The sequence below is a fragment of the Paralichthys olivaceus genome, chromosome 6 (genome assembly GCF_024713975.1).
Source record: "Paralichthys olivaceus isolate ysfri-2021 chromosome 6, ASM2471397v2, whole genome shotgun sequence".
NCBI lineage: Eukaryota > Metazoa > Chordata > Actinopteri > Pleuronectiformes > Paralichthyidae > Paralichthys > Paralichthys olivaceus.
The window spans coordinates 1,617,573-1,636,524 of record NC_091098.1 but is presented as its reverse complement, the minus strand read 5'-3'; the positions used below and the strand labels follow the sequence as shown (position 1 = coordinate 1,636,524).

General features: G+C 39.8%; 1 protein-coding gene across 3 annotated transcripts in view; it reads left to right on the top strand.

The window, feature by feature from the left end:
• Nucleotides 1–17,329, top strand: part of LOC109630996 (paired box protein Pax-7) — a 55,741-nt gene extending 38,412 nt beyond the window's left edge. For all 3 annotated transcript variants that reach the window (XM_069526170.1, XM_020089562.2, XM_020089561.2), the window contains 2 exons: nt 7,101–7,368; nt 12,009–17,329. In XM_069526170.1, coding sequence (XP_069382271.1) covers nt 7,101–7,368; nt 12,009–12,124 — 384 coding nt within the window. In that variant the 3' untranslated portion in view covers nt 12,125–17,329. The remainder of the gene's footprint in view (nt 1–7,100; nt 7,369–12,008) is intronic.
• The last annotated feature ends 1,623 nt before the right edge of the window (nt 17,330–18,952 follow it).

The following is an 18,952-nucleotide window of genomic DNA, read 5'->3' as shown; positions in this document are numbered from 1 at the left end:
AGGGGATGGATCCAGGATTTTCATTTTCAACATAACGTTTTTCAACATTTTTGTTGATTTCTCAGAGAACACCCACACTGACGCAGCAATGACCTGCCTCAACATCTTGAGTTCCATCTTCACCTCCCTTGTGAGGGAGTGAAAGAACTTTAACTCTTTTACTTGGGGCAGCAACTTACCCCCAACCCGGAGGGAGCAATTACCATTTTCCAAGAAACATGGCCTCTGATTGGAAGTGCTGTCTGTCATCCTGACCTCTTCACAGTTGGCTGCAATCCCCTGCCACTGAACATGGACGGCTGTGGCTCAGTAGGTAGAGCAGGTCATTCACTAACCAGAAGGTCAGCGATTTGATCCCAGTCTCCCCCATTTTCTGTGTCCTTGGGCAAGTTACTGAACCCCAAACTACACCAGACAACAGTGCTGGCAGTGTGTGAGTGATGCATGATAGAGAAATCAAATCAAATCATACATTATCATACAGTGTCTTAAAGCACTTTACAAAGTATATATATATATATATATACAGTATATATATACTGCACTAAAATAATAGGACAAAAACAGAACTTTACTGTTGTGTGTCAGAAAGGAGCACCAGCAAATGAAATGATTTTTTTTTTAAAGAATAAAAATCTCCTAATTTTTTAATCGAAATCTCTCCATTGAGTTTACCTGATTGAAATTGTATTCATCCCTGACATGCAGTGAGTACTGTAGCATTCTGTGTTTATTGTCCTTTCAGTCAATTCTTAATGCCTCCAAGTCCTGGTTGCAGCTTTTCCATTATGAGATCACTGCCGTTGACCCTTTCATCATGTTCCCAGGCATTTACATGAGATAACAATGTAGAGTGAATTTGCTAAGTTCCCACTTCAAAATTGCAGGAAGACCACATGCTGTATGTCTGACAGGCAATAATTCAATTTGAAACAGCTATATTGCATTTGAAATGTAATTCATACAAGCCATCTCTGCACCTCCTCCTCTTAAATTGAATGGGAAAGAATTAGTGGCAGACTTTCATGTGGAGATGGAGTGTGCAGCCAATTCCAGGTCTTATTGACAGAAAGACAAAATGACAGTATGAAAAGCCGTCCCTGTGATGGCAGTGCATGTGTAAATAGAAACCCTTTTTCACAGCTTCGCCATCAGAGTTTTTACAACCCCCCTCCCCCAAAGAGAGCCTGCAAAATAAATCTTTTTATTTTCAACCCCACTTTTTTGACAAATTCCCACATATCTATTCTGCGTTGGAGCTCTTTAAGTGGTGAGGAGTTATTTCTCTACTCAGACAGACAGTGATGCTGGACCACTAATCCCTTTTTGTCAGGTCAGACAACTCAGTGACCTGCCACTGAAGATGAAACTATTACTTCCACAGTGACCTCAACACATCACACAACTAAAAGCAGAACACATTTCTCCTCTTGCACTCTCATTTCCTCTCTGGTTTGTTGTGAGAGGAAGATTTAGCCTGCTTTGGAATGGTGGAGCTCTCTGGCTCGCTATTTGATGTCAGGGTGAGAGATAGAGAGAGAGAGAGGCGGGCGAGTAAGGATAGAATAGAGTGGGTTTCAGTGTTGGGGGATCAGAGCTGCTTTGGTTCTCCAGCTCTGTCTCTTTGATCCATATCCCTAGGCCTGCCTGCCTGCCTCGCTAACTCAGGCCTCTGCTCGTGATTCCTGACAACTGTCGGCCTGAGATAAGGAGGTGGGGTGGGGGGATGTGGGGGGCCTCTTCTACTACCCTACCCCCACCTCCACCCCCCCTCACCCTGCACCACTACTCTTTATATACTTCTGTTAACATTAACAATAACCTCTTTTGAAAAAAACTGTGAGGAAATGTGTTGAATTATATTCAAGAAGGCTGAGCACAGAGGGACCTAACCCCCCCTCCACCACTCCCTCCCATGACAAAATATAAAAGCTCCCCCTTTCTTGTGCCTGTCCTCCTGCAGCCCCCAGTTCACAGGGTGTTGATACGGCTGCGTGCACCTGAATGTCAATGAGAGTGGTGCCTATTAGTCTCAGCTGCTATTAGAATTTGCAGTACTAAGTACTAAGCCCTTTGATTGGGCACACTGTCAACTGGCACACTTCCATGTCAACAAATCAAAAAGGATGAGCACGTATATTTACATCATTCCCATAATGAGGAATAGAGTGGGGGCAGGGGGGAGATAGTAATTAGAAATTGCCTGGAAAAACAGACACTGCTTCATTTTGGCAAGAAGCAAAGCAAAGAGCTTTAGCAAATAAATAAATAAACGACAAGTCCTACTGAGGAAATCTGCCAGAACAGAAGAGGAATTTAAATCATTCCCACTGATGGAATGTTTGTAGGATATATTTCTCTTTATGTATCACTTAGTGTGCTCTCCTCCAAACAGAGCACAGGGTGTTGTCTGACTGACTGACTAAGTGAGTGGGTAGAGAAGTGTAAAGCCCCTCTATTTCCTGTGGTGTGATTGTAGGCGTTGACTGGCTGCAGTACAACCTGAAACTTACATCTGCTGTTTAAGAAGATCAGTTTTTACAAACACTTGACTACATGACTGCAGAGACTCCATCTTTCAGCTAGTTTCTTGCTCAGAACAGGATTCTTCTCATTTTACCTGTTACCAGGCTGCAGCTGGCCTGGCTGGACATACAGTATCTGAAGCTGCTTTCAGACATGCACTGAACAGATAATCTGCAGACATTCTTTAGAGTATATGAGAACGCAAATTTCAGATTAAGACCCTAATGAGTGTCTTTGTAGTTTATCCGACCAGCCCCCAAGTAAAAAACTCTGCAGAATGTCTGCAGGAGCGATGTGACAAAACAGCAACGTCCACAGAATTAATTGCGAGCAAGTGGGTGTATTGATGGTGTTTCCTACACTCAAGGAAAACAAATATCTCAGGCACTACGGCATGCAGATGGGGAAGACTGAGATCGCACCACCGACCCTCTGGTTGGAGGACGACCGCTGTACCCCTCGGCCATAGCTGCCCTTGGTGCCATACATGTAGAAGATACGTTGACAAAGATGTCAAGAGTTTCAGTGTCACCAAAGTGCTGCTCATTGTGGGTACTGCTGGGTTGCTCTAAAATTTAAAAGATTTTGACCTTCTATGTAAAGTGCCTTTAGATAGTGTGTATTATGATTTGGCGCTATACAAATACAATTGAATTGAATAATACTGAAAAAGGAGCAGGAAAGTCTACAAATAATTCTTTAAACAGGGCACATAAAAGAAATAAAGGCCTGTCTTCATTTTATACCAGTTTTGAAACATCTCATGTCAGGATCCAGTGACTCGCTCTTTTCTGAGCTTTTGGCCACATCACATGGAGTCACCAGTAGTTTAAGTTGTTCAGATGTCACAGACAAACCTCATTTCACCATCAGGTGAAGGACAGCACCACTTGGTTGTTTGGTATGTGTAAAAACAACATAACATGTGAGTAACTTGGCCTTGAATTGTGATTATTTTGTCACATCATTTCAGAATCTACCAACCACCAAATCTAGAAGAGACAATAGCCTTTATTTTGCATATTTTGCAGTGGTAGTTGTCCAGTTGATTGCATCACAAATAACACTGCCCTGTCATTTCGTCAGATACGTTTAATCAATTTCTGAATGCATTTGTTCGGTGTTACAGCTCTGAAAGTTCAAACTTTCTTCCTCATGTCTTTGAATCACTAATGGAGGAGCTGTCTTTTTCAGGATTGCAGCCTCTGACCAAAAACATATCTGCTCATAATAAAACAGCATAAGCTGATCAGAGAATGACCTCAGATTGCATTAGATATTCTGCATTCAAAGCTGACATACTCAAAGGGCTTTCCAATCAGTGTCTGACTTAAGATTTCATTGAAGGCAGTGAATCCTGTCTGACACCAGCAACATCTCAGCATCAGCTTTAATCCAAGTCACTTTATCCACCCATGACCCAAAGTCAATCTGACACTGTTAGGTAGATAATAACCAAGAAACACTGGCTCAAAATGCAAGTATGATAAACAAGCATAGTGTAGTGAAAGTCAACATTAAAATTTTGCACACTGTTCTGTTAAGAACGTCTGTGGAACAGTCCAGTCTCAATAATCGTGTAGGCTCGACAACATGTGGTCTGAGGCTAGTATGCAGACTCTGAATGTGATGAGTTCTGCTCGATTACAGCAAAAATCATAATCATGATTGTTTTTATTCATATTATTAAAAAACGAGTACTCATTGATTTGAACACACAACTTTAAGTATTATTGAACAGACTAAAGTGAAAAAAATATAAATAAAAACAATTAATATATAAAAATAATAAATACAGATATATATCACCAACTATGTTGTAATGCACTAACTGCTATAATATACTGCAGTCCTAACTAATATTCATACAGCAGTATAATCAGTATAGCAATGTAAAACTTAAACATGTTAAACTACTTTTGAGGCACTCTTGTGGCCAAAACGAGTAACCAGAAACACTTTGAAGCATGTGCATGCCCAAACTAGAAAAAGTAGTAGCCACCCAGTCAGATACTCGCTCACTCGTTGTAATCTGCCTCGTGAAACCTCTTAAAGGTTTTTGGAACAACAGTCCATCTACATGGTCTGGCTTCAGAGATGAGTGCAGGCAGGTGACAATATTTCCACCTGTACTAAAAACCCTCCAGAGTTGTGTATTATTGTGTATTGCTGTGATGCCAGCCTTATACCGAGAAGTATCTTGTAGCATAGATGCCTGGTATTGAAAAGCTTATAGTCTGCAGTAAAATGTCCTGTCATTTTCATTGGAAAGGCCTAGTTTTGATGTAATAATGGGCCTGTCTTCTCATTTCTGAAGGAGAGTAAATAAGGATAATATTGCTTAACTCATCCTTTAACAAGTGACTGAAAAATCATCTTGTACAGAGAATCAAAAAACTAGCTCACTAGACCAGCACTCAACTCACAGTTTCAACAGATTATGACTGAAATGAATGAATCATGTTATTGTTAAATGAAGGGGAAAACATTATCAACTATATTATCAATACAAACATACATACATAGTAAGGCCATTGTTTATAGTAGCTAAGCACAGAAGCAAACAGTTTTAGGGCACAGAACTCAGTTCTGCAGATTTTAGCTATTCTTCACCAGTGGCAGGAACCCTGGTGCTTTCTTTATTATGGTAGCCCAAATATTTCACAACCTAATCCGGGTGCCTTTAATTGATGTGTGTGAGCTTATGGTAAATATGAAGATTTGAATAATTTCCACTTATAAGCACCACAATGGGCTGCTCTGCAGTGACAGACCACCTCCATGTTGCCCTCAATAGAAGTGTCAGGCTGCTGGAAACCCCTCACCTTCTCACCCAAAGTCAAGCTTTGACGTCCTCTGGGATCCTGTGGGGATCTACCCCCTCTTCACTTCTCTACCTGTGTCTTTCTGCCACTCTTCCCCCAACAACCCATACTTTTTACTCTAAAGCAAAACCACCATTACCAGATCAACCAGGTAACTCATGTAACATACCATTGTCCAGCAGTCCCATTACAAACAAAACAAGGTTGAAAAAAAGCTGTTAAGGTTTTTATTATTATATTCGGAATTTCTATGAATAAATTATTTATTGAAAAAAATCTAATTGCTTGATTAACTCATTTGTACTGCTGACTCACTCAACAGAAGACACTTAACAGATGGCCATGAATGTTTAACAATTATCTCTATCTAGTTATTGTGTCATAAAAGAAGCTTGACAGTGAAAAAGCCCAAAACTTGTAATATGTAAGACTCTACAGTAAACACACTAATGATTAATCATATCATGCCATGTATTGCTCATCTTGAATAGTACAGCAGCCTCATTGTGTATAACACCTAAAAAAGAAGGAAGTAAATCAGAGGAGATAAGCTCAATGGCAACATATGCTTTAAACCTCACATAACTGTTTCTTGCCTCAGAAATGCATCATCTTCAGAACGCCTTGAGAGAATCCTTTTACATATGGCACAACTGTCAGACTCGCTCATTAGATATGGGTGATCAATCAAGGTCACGTCAGGGGCGGACTTAGGGAAGTTGATATAAAGTGTATATGCTAGTACAAACAGAATACACATAGCTTTTGGCAGGTATTGAATGTTTGCCATCAAAACCTCTTCCTTGACGATGATCTTGGTTGAGGCTGAACTGCAGGGAAGCTATAGAAAGCTGTCGTTCTCTAAACAGAAGGTCAGCGGTTCAATCCCAGTCTTCCGAATGCCAAAGTGTGCTTGAGTAAGACACTGAACTTGAAAACTGTACTGTAAAATGCTTTGAGTGGTCCGCAAGACTACAAAAGTGCTATATAAATACAGACAATTAACCATTCTCCCAGCAGTGTAGACCTATAGCACTATAACTAAGGAACCTGATCCACTCCTGAAATCCTAACTATAGACTTTATCAAAAAATAACGTTTTAAGTCCATCTCTAAATACAGAGATGGTGTCTGACTCCTGAACCCAGAGTGGGAGCTGGTTCTATAGGAGAGGAGCCTGGTAGCTGAAGGCTCTACCTCCTACTCTTACAGACTCTAGGAACCACAAGAGAGCCTGTGTTTTGGGAACAAAGTGATCTGTTGGGACAATATGGTGTTATGAACTCTTTGATATATGAAGGGGCTTGATTGTTAATGGCTTGTGTGAGGAGCAGGATCTTGATTTCTATTCTGAATTTTACAGGGAGCCAATGTAGAGAAGCTAAGACAGGACGCATTTTGTACCAACTGTAGGTTTTTCACAGTCTTCCTGGGACATCCTGATAATAAAGAATTATAGTAATTCAGTCTAGAGGTAACAAATGCGTGGAGGAGTTTCTCAGCATCCTTCTGAGACAGGATGTTTCCAATTTTCATTGTTATGTTAACACCAGGTTTTTATAATGGACAGTTTTATTTGAGAGGTATCAATATATTTGTCAATTTTTCTTCCAAATAAGTTCGTCCACGAAATATCTTGTGACCATTGTTAACATGTTGGTTGTGGATGTGGTTGTTGCTGTGTGAAAAGTGATCAACAGAAGAAGCCCTGTAAAAATCTTGCTGAAAGCATATTCTCTGTCTTTGCAGGTGATGAGTATCCTGAGTAACCCAAGTGGAGTCTCCTCACAGCCACAACACGACTTCTCCATTTCACCACTCCATAGCGCCTTGGACTCCTCTCCATCCAATGTCATCTCAGGCAGCTGCAGCCAGCGTTCAGCCGAGTCCTCAATTAAGACGGTGGACAGCCTTCCCTCATCCCAGTCCTACTGCCCTCCCACATACAGCACCACCAGCTACAGCATGGACTCAGCTGTGGCAGCTGCCGGCTACCAGTACAGTCAGTATGGCCAAAGTGAGTGCTGCTACTCCAGGCTAAGCAACATTATGATATGAACATGCCTTTTTTACTGCTCTCTGTCATCAATTGATACAGCAGAGTATTCCACTCAGTACGTTATTCCACTAAACAATATTTCCACATTTATTCAGAGTTAGACAAAGTATTGCTGCTAGTAGTCAAGCATAGTCCACAGTACAAGAATGCCACACACCACTGAGACAAAAGCAACAGCACAGTTACTGTCAGAGAAAAGACAGCACGGTCAAATACACAATCACACACACATAAACTGTGCTGTTAATGAAAATAAAAAAAGGTTTACTTTGTGGATGCTTCCTGGTGTATGTTTCACTGGACCAATCAAACATAGAGGGAAGGAGGGATGACCATTACTCCCTATCCTCCTCATAGTTTGGTAATGCATAAACAACTTATAGTGTGATGACCTGAGACAGAACTGAACCCAAAAGCATGACAGCAGCAAAAACTCAAGTGCAAAGAAAAAGGTTGTTTATTAACTGGAGATCAAAAGACAGGCAGGAGGGTCAAAACCAGGATATCAGTCCGAACAGCAAACAAATCCGAAGCGGCAGGCAAAAAAGGAATCCAATATCCAAAACAGGGTCGTAATCAGGGGAATGAGGGTTGTAAAGATGACTGACTATCATACTGGGCCAAGAGCACTGAAAATATCTCTTTAGCATGATGGGACACCACATCCCGAGCCACAGTGCTGCAGTGGGGTCACCTGTGAAAAACAGTGAGTAAGCTAAACAACACTTACGAAGAAGATGAGGAACTTCTGAGGGCCTTCATATAGGCTATTATAGGTTGTATGAAGATGAGACTGGTCAGTGGGAAACTTATGGAGATGTGGATGAAGATAAAGTTTGGTATTTCAGCACCATGGACAGTGTCACTGACTAAAACACAGTGACCTATTTAAATTTAAGTAGCAAAGCTCCAAATAAACTATCCAAGAAAAGTTGAGTCGAGGTCAACTGGACCTTGTTGAATACTCTCATCCAAGAGGCCTCCTCAGTTCTGACTGTCGGTGGGAAGACCCTTGCATTTAATCTCTGTGGGGGTCGTCATCAAAGCCATCAATGTCACATGGTTCATTAGTTCTCCTTACAGTCTTGTTGGAGTCACTTTAGACCAAGTTTGAATGCTGGTTAAATCTCCTTGGAAGGGATGAAGTCTGGTGGGTGAGCAACAAGTGATGTTTTAGACCTCATCCTCTACTTGGGAATGACCGATCTACCTCTCAGCCATAGCCGCCCCCACATGTACTAATTTGTTATCTTACTGTGTTGCTGTGGTTCACATTGTTGGTGCTCTTCATGGTTCTTTTTCAGGTCATGCTGTAACTGAATCCAACCCAGCAAAAAAATAAGCCTTAGCCTTAATGAAGAGTTCAATGTTCACATGAGACCAGAAGATTCTACTGCTGCTCTTTTTTTCACCTATTTTAGCCAACAAAGATACAATAGCTATCACATGTATTTAAATATCACTTACACAGTGTTTCAGATGTGTCATGGAAGGCTGGTGCGCTCAAGCGCACCACGTTGAGCAACAATGACTGGTAGCCACACTGGTGGTTGTGTAATTTGGCTAATGTCAGCCATTAATTGTGGGCAAGGATACAATTCTATTTCACAAGCCAATACTAGTATCAAGACAATTTAACCAATCCCAGACAGAGGTTGGGTGGTAGCATCTCCTTACACATGTTTGAGGGCAATTTGGCATATCCATTGTTTTCGAGCTTGGAGAACAAATGGTGTTGGCTCTTCAAAACTGGGTGCTTGACTCAGGCGCTGTTTTCATTTATGAAATTATATTGTATTTAGATGAAGAAGAATGCAGTGGCTGTGACTCAGTGCTGCAGTTCATATGTCGTCAAAGTCAAACAACGAGAGAGACAGAACTACATTGGACAGGAGCCAAAAGGAATCAGAGCAGCAGGGGATCATTTATACTAAGGGTGGCATCGCTGCTTTCATACATGCACTGAACCCCAAAGATGCTCTGTAGTAGGAGAAGTATGTGTGAGTGGACTTTCCCCATTGGCCCCCTAGTATAAAGTCCACAGAAACTCAGGATGAGCCAATGTGAGATCACAGCAGGAGATTCTTTGCAGGATTCATCACTCACCTGTTGCTGTGTTGAACACATCTTAGTGGAGAATCTCCTGCTGTGTTGTGCATATGTGAAAGGAAAACTCAGTAATGTGTCTGGAGTCAATTCTGCAGAAGCTCCCCAGAGAACATCTGGAGGCCATGTCTTAAAACGGTCATTGATAGTAAAGGCAGGGCACAATGCCTCTGCTGGTGCTATTTGCTGCATGAGTCATGGTCACTTTGATTGGGGAATTTTTCATCTCTCTCTGACTTTTTCTTTAAACAATCAAGACACATCACACAAACTTTAATACATTAGTAAACCTATGGATTTGCTCACAGTCACTCCACAGCAGATGAGATTGTAACATGTGCCAGCATTAAAGGAAATGTGGGACCCCTTTTAGTGACACCACTGTAATATGATAAAAAGCATGATTCCAGATTATTAGAGAAACACTGCATCAGAATAAAAACATATCTGATCATTGTCTGATAACAAGTGAGATTACCAACATTATAGGACACAGGTCATATACTAAAAACATTTCTATTACAAAATCTCTGATGCTATGATTGATCCTCTGTAATGCAAAGTTAGTGGTTTGACTGTACCCCCACCCCACCCCCTTCCTGCAGACAGGTTTAACAGTTTACTTGAGACATTTGACTCCTCTCTTGTTCTAATTCAGAAAGCTCCTGACAGATTAAAGTACATACTGTCAAAATAGCTGAGGCTCGAGTGTGTGCGTGCACCTGTATTTGTACATGTGTGCATGCGTTTTAGTGTGTATTATCAGATGAGCTGTATCTTGGAGGCAGAGGACTCTTGGTGTGACTGCTCAACAGGGATTTAAGCTATAAACCTGGCTGACAGGAAAAACAGCTTCCTTTACAGGGCCTGCTAAACCCTTGTGAAACATACACACACATGCACACACACACTGCACCCCCACTAGCTGTCTGGCTGACTGGCATCTTGGCAGACAGACCTGCCCACCCATAGGTGCTCTTCTTTCTCTCATTCCTCAGCAACGAGTGACAGCTTCCTTTTTGTTCACACTAACATCCTAACTGACATGTCTTACTTATTGCCCCCAATAGCCTAAACACACACATGCACACCATGTCACATCCCATCTGCTGTCAGCCCCCCTCTCTTCAGCCCTATTAAAGAGAAGTTATCACCAGCTAAACCAGGGAGGGGCAACATCCACCACTCCAAGAGAAAAATATACTGAGCATTAATGCCAGATTTTTCAAGGAAAGTGACTCCCTGTCTCTCTCTTTGTTTGTGGAAGCAGAACTGTTGGCTGCTTTTGTCTTTCTGTCAGTGTCATCTTGTCCATCAGTGTGAATGAACAAAAAATTCTGCAACTATGCAATATATGTTTTGTATTGTGGATAAGGAACTATTTTTGTGTTTGGGTGTGTGCATCGACACCCTTTATCTCTTATTTCTCTGTGCCATAGAAATCCATTGTTTCTAAAAAAAAGTCATCACATCAATGAGACACACTGGGCTCCTTTATTTTCATCAACATTTAATGCCCTGTCCCAATTCCTCTCCCTTGGCCCTACCTCTAGTTATGAAGTTCCCTTCGCTTGGAGCCACAAAGGGTAGGGTTAGAAAATCTTCCCCTATGAAGTGGGACACCACTCTCTACTTCATCAGAAGCCAATTAACATAATTACAGTGACAAATAGTATCAACCAACATTATAATCGTGACACATCTGACAACTGCAGGACAGACGAGACAGCTTGATCTATTGATCAATACAGTCAGTCAGTTTACATTGGTTATTTCAATGTCACGTTAGTCCTGTCCATAGAAACTGCACTGAAAACTTTATCACATGAGCAGGGAGGGTTTTTTTTAAACTTCAGATATAGACATGGGAGTAATGAGACCACACTACCCCTTTACAGCCACGTGAAAAACAAAGGGAAATGGCCAAGTGGTAGGGCTAAGGGGTGAATTGGGACATGGCAAAAGTCTATATTTTATTTTTCCCATAAAATGATATGGCATATGTGATTATAGATAGAGCAAACTTGTAATTTCTTGTTCTTCTAGCCACTGACAGAGTTTCAATATTTCAACAAGACTGTCCTGAACAATAAACAATTCTTGGATTGCTTAGACAGACCCTAAAGAAACATAACCAGCAGATTTCAAAGGAAAACAACATTTATAGACATTGTAAAACTGTATATTATTCTGTAATATATGAATAGTCAATATTTTCAAATGATTGCCAGGGACATGTTCACCACACACAAATAAAGGTTGGGTAAACTATATATTATGTAGGGTGGAATTGCATAAGATAATACCTGACAAGGTCAGCTGTGTATGTTGTACTATATAAACACTGGACCAATTCCATTAGAACAACAACAGAGTTGTTTCTCTTTGACCAGAGTCACTAGGGATTCCACTTGAAGATGTCACAATGTTGAGTGTCTGAGTAGCAGCTGAAGAGGATATTAACTCTGGCTCCTGTCTCTCATCCTCTCCAGCTGCTGTGGATTACCTGGCAAAGAACGTCAGCCTGTCCAGTCAGCGCAGGATGAAGCTGGCCGACCACACAGCTGTACTGGGACTGCTGCAGGTCGAGACTGGCCAGGCCTACTAGTGCTCGCCTGACATGTTTAAACAACATGACATCTGGTCACCAGCACAACCTGCACCTCCTGCTGCCATCCATACAAATTTGTGTGTGTGAGTGTACGTGTGTGTGCTTGTGTCATAGACTGACTACATCGGGCTGATATTTAGATGTTTTATACTTTATTTAAGTGCTTCTCCAGCATTGTTTAAGGATTGAATTATGCAGCTGTCCAAGCTTTAAACATTCCCCATGGGACAAATCAAATCCACAACAAGGATTTCCATTGTTAGTAATATAGTTTTCATTTGTTCCTCACATTGCATCGAATTTTTTACACAAGTTACTGTATAGCCAAGTGATACAAACCAATACTATGTGATCCCTGAGCCAACCAGTTAAGGGTGTCATCTAAAATATAACTCACAAAACCTGGGACAGATGTTTATTATGAAGCGGACACACCAGCCTCACTATATCAGAGATCTAAGCTTTTTCAGTGCGATGATGACAGATGAATGTTTTTAGGTTGTCACTGCCAACAATGAATCAGCTCAATCTCCCCTCCCTCTCGAGAAAACGATGCATTAAAGTCATCCTGTAATAGTGCATTCAGACTGAAGGACAAGCACAATTTAGTAAAATGTTTGTGACTTTTCTAAACTCACATTGATGCATTTTTGCACAGACTGAATTCACATCTGTTTGTTTTCATTGTTCTGTTAAATTGATGTTTGCATTCAGCCTGAAAAACCATGAAGTGATAGTTGACTGAAAAATGAAAATTCACTCACCATGATGCCAATAGAGGGGTGAATGAAGTGTTTGAGTCCACAAAACACTTTTGGAGTTTCAGGGGTAAACAGCAATGCAGCCAAATGCAATAAAATTGAAGTGGCTACCATGTCTTCAAGTGTAGCATCGCTAGTTCCGGTAGCATCCCTGCAGTTAATGCTGAGTATTGATGATGTTGTCACATGCCCCTTGGGCAAGAGCATAGAGGTGCGAGCGTGTGCAGTGTGCATGCGCATGAACGTGAATGCAGCTCCAGGCAGGAGAATTTCAGAGAACATTTAGGCTAAAAACATTGTGTAAATGACGCAGAGTCGAATATCCAGCTTATAGACACTTGGATGACACCACAGGAGCAGATTGGAGGCAATTTATTATTTTTTTCTGGGGGGTTTTGTGTTTTTAAAGAAGTGGTCACCAGTTACTTCAATTGTATTGGATTTGGCTGAAACGCTGTTTACCCCTGAAACTCCAAAAGTGTTTTGTGGACTCAAACACTTCACCCAACCCTCCATCAGCATATATTTTCAGTGAACTATCCCTTTAAGAAAGCACAGCCCAGTTACTCTTGACTGCTGCCTGAAACTCGAGTGTTCATCTTCTGATAGCACACTTTCACAGACTTTTTGTGGCTAACAGTGGAGGTGAGATTTTCAGCCCAAATAGTTAGATTGGTCCTGGCTGAGATTTAAGATGCCCATATTTTGGCCATTTAAAGTTTACATTTAGATTTATAAATTTCATCCGAGGTTCTACTGAAAAGGTTTACATGCCTTAATGTTAAAATACAATTATAATTTATAATTATTTGCTTCATAATGTTCAATGCTGCGGCACCTCTTTTCTTCTTCTGTTTTAGTTCTTGGTCCAGTTTTCTGTGATTAATCAGCCACCTAACTCTTTTAAGAAGATCAACCACAAGCGTGTTTTGGAAATGTCACTTGCCCAGAGGTTTCTTGATCAGCAATGTTGTAGCCAGCTTCTACTTCTACTTTTTAGCCCTGTTTCAGGTTACATGTCACCTGGTGATGTAGATGCTTCATAAAAAAGGCAAAGCCTTTTTTAAGGGTTTTCTGTGGGATTCCTTTTGCCACATTTATTCAACATAGCAGAACTTTTATATGCACAATAACTATGACACAGGAAATGGGAAAAGGGACAAAATATGGGCACTTTGAAAAAGAGTTGGTTTGGTTTTTCTTTCCACCTTTTGAATAATAATATGCTGGGGCCTAAATACTTTCAATGTCTTGAGTCAAAATTGACAAATACTGAAAATCGGCACAACATAATGGCAGCTTAAAGAAAAAAAAATCAGCCATCAGGAATCCATATGTGCATGTGTGTTTGTGAATGAGAGAAACACACACTGATGTGGTATAATTCAGCCATTCCTCAACAGACATTCAGACATTAGAGTCCCTTCTCATCAAAGGGACCTCCCAAAGAGCACTGTCAGTAGTTGGAGTTCAAACATTCAGAGATAATCACTGTTGGTTATTTCCCCATATATATATACATACAGGAGCTTCAAAAACCAGCTGTTTTTGATTTCCTCATAAAACTTTAGTATATTTTAAAAGAAGAAGCCTGTGTTTTCTGATGGGCTCCCGTCTTAATGTCTCCTACCTATTATCTTGATACATTTAATATAGGTGCATCAATTTCGCATTAGGCAGTAAACACAGTACATCTATCAGTAAAAGATTCCCTCTTTTTTAAGCTACGTCAGTGAAAAGTTTCCTTCATACAGTGGATTTACTAATTAAATAACTAGAAATCTGGAGGAAGTCTTCTGTTTCATTTGCAGTTGTATTGCAGCAATGAAAGATAAAGGCAAAGTAGAAACAATTGATATAATTAGTGAGTTAAAACACTATTTGTCTTGATAATTGAACTCCTAGCTAAAACACTGTGATTTGATAAAAATATTAGAAATGATGGTCAATAGACTCTATTTATCAGATCGTCAATATGATTCATAATGGTGAATTTTTAGCATTCAGAATGTATAAGAGATTTGGCATTTTGGCATGTAAGAAAAAAAATTACAAATGAATGTAATGTCCACCTCAAAAATGATAAAGCTGTTTCCTGTTTCAGTCTAAACTACAACTTGCACTAGTTCCATCAAGGATTCCAATATAGATCTGAAGAGAAGTTAAAGAGCTGTGATCTTCCTCAGCCTTATCAGCTGTACTGACCAAAGGGAATGCTCCTTGCCATTCCAACTCTCCACACTGCCAACAGGAGCTACTGCACTGTGCAGGAGAGGAACAACAAGGCTGCAGAGATAGCACTGTACTGAACTTTATTCATTACTGGAAACCACTTCAAGTTTAATAGACTGGAGGATAAAGAGAGTTCACACAGAGGATCATAACCCATCATATCATTCAACACAAAAAATACATCAACAATCAAATATGCTTCTGTATTATTATTATTATTATTATTATTATTATTATGACTATTTTCTTTCTTTCTTTCATCTGTATTTATTACATTCCAGATTGATGCTCAGTGTTTAGTCATGGGTTTATGTAAGGATGATGCCATGTAATTATTGTTACCATAGGGCACTGGTGTCCACGTAAACCAAGTCATCACATTATAACATCATCCTTCTTCATCTCCACAAGAGGAGATGGAAACTCTTTGGACGATGACTGTGTTAACCTTCTACCTTGTGTATATATATTTTTTCACTGACAGCAAACCAAGGAGAACATTTAGGATCAAATGTATAGATATGTTTATTCACCTGACCTCTCCTGTTTACCTCTTGGTCCTTGCTCTGCTTGTTTAGTTCTGCTTTCTGTTTGGCATGTGTGTAATATAATTTATTCTACTGTATGATGTATTAGACTAGTAAGAAATTTCTATCGGCATTTATTCCCCTCAGCCTCTTGGTGTGTACACTGTAACACTGGCGTAACTGTTCATTAAAGCTCTACAATTGGACCAAGATCAAAGGGCTGTGGTAGCTTCCTACTGTACACTAAAGTTGATGTTTGTATGTAATGTGGAAATAACTAGTACACAATCCCATACTTATGTAGTATTGACTACTGAGTAATCAAGTAATATTGTAGTAAAGAATAATTAGTCCTTACTTAATCTAACATAGTAATGACTACCAAGTTCTCACTTAATAATGCAGTAAAGAATCCTTAAGGATTAATTTAGTAAGGACTGAGCTCTCTGAATAAAATAGGTAGATAATCATATAAATGAAATTAGTAATAGAAATCTATATTGTCACTTTATAAAAAATAAAAATATCAAACTTAAAGTCAGATACATAAAGTTTCATGGTTGTGTAAATGCATGTTTTGTCATATTATGGCAGCATTTAAAGGTTCAGTGTGTAGAATTTAGTAATGAAGTTGCATGTTGCAGCTGAACACCCCTCACCTCACCCTCCCCTTCCAAACATGAAACAGAACATGTAGTAGCCTTCAGTTGACATAAAAACTCAAAAGTTTTTTTTCCAGTTTGGGCTTCTGTAAAAAACATGGTGGCCTCGGTAGAGGGGACCGGCTCCAGTTGTTAATGTAAAGTATTTAAATATAAAGGGCCATTTCTAGGGTAAAGGAAACAACAATTCTCAAATATAGATGAAACACACTTGTGAAAACATCACAAGGATTATTTTATACTCAATAGATCCCTTTCACCTAAATCTTACACACTGAACCTTTAATGTGCACACGCTAAGAGGCATAAGCTTCTATTGGAGAAAACTTTTATAGATTATATTTTTCAATTACTTACGTAATTTTAAAACACGTTAATTAAATTATTAAATTCTGCTACTTCCATCTATGAAATATTTCCAAAATTGTATCAATTCTATCGCCCCCTGACTTAGCAATTCTAATACATGCCTTTGTCTTTTCCCATCTGGAATATTGGAATGCCCTGTATACATGCCTTAGTCAAACCTTAGTAACTGGTTTGCAGCTTGTTCAGAATGCTGCTGCTCTTATTTTAACTTAAACAAACTGTTGGTCTCATATCACGTCAATCCTCTCATCCCTTCACTAATTGCCAGTTAAATTCTGGATTTTTAAAAAAGATTCTTTTAATAACTTTTAAAGCTCAACATGGACAATCCCAGTCCCAACTTGAGATCGGCCGGCCTGTCCTTGTTTGCTGTCCTAAGGTCAAGGCTGGCTACTGGTTGGCTGTGGCTGAGGGGTATTCTAACATGCAATTTATAACTCTGGTACTACTGTGTAGTACAACCCAGTCTGCCCACACTGAGTCTGGTTCTAGAGTTCAGCTTCCAGTTTTTTCTCTCCACAGTCTCCAAAGTGCTGCTGCTGATGGGAACTGTTGAGTTTATTATGTTATTATGTTATGATTTGTCCCTTAAAATTGCACTGAATTTAATACCTTTTAATATAATTCATTCATCTTTTTGTCATGGATTTTTGTAAAAGCACTTGGTAACCTTGTTTAGATAAGTGCTATACAAATAAAGTTATTATTATTACTATTATTATTATACCTCCTTCATAATTAATACCCTGTTTTTCCATTAATTATCTCAACTCCACCTGATAGTTTCAGATTTATGTTTAGGTGAGTGATGGTAATACTCATAGACTAACATTCCAACAACCAACTGGTCTCTTGTTGAACTTGAATTTTCCTTGAAGAATACACGTGGTGAAAGAAAAGAAAACATGACATGAGGACAGAAAGTACTAAAGAAGCACAGAAAGGTTAAAATAATCTGCTATCCATATAAGAAAGAGGCTTAATTCAGCATAGCATACTATATGACATTTAATACATGCCAGACCACATGGTTCACTTTTTCAGCTTATAAAAATTGCACCAAACCTTAGTGATTATCGGTCCTTTCATCTTATTTTCTCATAATGGAGTTTGCTGCTGCTAGTTTTGCGCAACATGGCAGAATACTTATCAGGTGCTTTACAGTACAGTCTTTTTTAAAGCAGCTGTGTCCTGGTGCTTGGGCGTATTCACCCGGTTAAAGGCTAGCTAACTTCAGCTAGCTAAATTCAGCGGGCTAATGAGCAGCCTCGGAGCTAGCGTTAGCTTAGCGAACCGAGAGCGAGTTGTCTTCCTGTTTAATCAACAAACCGGGTGAATACGCCCGAGCACCAGGACAGAGCTGCTTTAAAAAAATACTGTACTGTAAAACACCTGATAAGTATTCTGCCATGTTGCACAAAACTAACTACAAACACAACTGATCGTCAGGTGTGCTACGGCTGCGCGCCTCGGTTACGTCACCCCAGTGAAAGCCCGGGATGTAAACAAAGCAACTTGGACTCACAGGGGATTAGTGCTGGCGATTCATAGTAAATAAAGAGTTTTGCGGCAGATAATGCATTATTTAGAGGCTGTATTGTTGGTGCCCCAATCACTTGCGTTGTATGGATATACGCCTATCGCGTGTGGATCTAAAAGCTTCCGAAGGACTCCAAGTTACTCCAAACCTTTATGGGTGAGTAGATCTACATACCATATGCTGGAAATAAGGACCAGGTTGAAAAAAAACCAATTTCTCCTTTAAGCAAACATTTAACGACTATGTATAAAAATCTGAATAAAATATATATACAAAAGTATATATGTATATTAACATAAAAACACAACAATGACAGTAAAATGGAGAAATACGTTTTTTCTGACTGAGGGCAACAACAGTCAAATATAAATGAGTTATTGCTGTTAAAAAAAACTGTGTCAGTGCAGGTGATGCTTATCCAAGATGTACCACTAATTCTACTATGTTGTATAATATTATTTGAATTGCATGCATCCAAATATTGTCTCTCTACAAAAGCAGTAACAGTAACTTCTATAAAAAGCCTTGGAAGATGCGATGCTGCGAGCAGGATCCAACTGAGGATGTCGGCATTGGCTTTAAGAACATAGACCAGTCCATGCTTCCTGTCAAGCTAAAGTTCTGGGGACCATCCCCTCACAAGAGTTGAGAAGATGGAGAGACTTATTGACTCCTGGGTGAGAAAGTGGTATGCACCAAGGCTGGAGATGACCCTCTCAAAGTCTCAAGACACA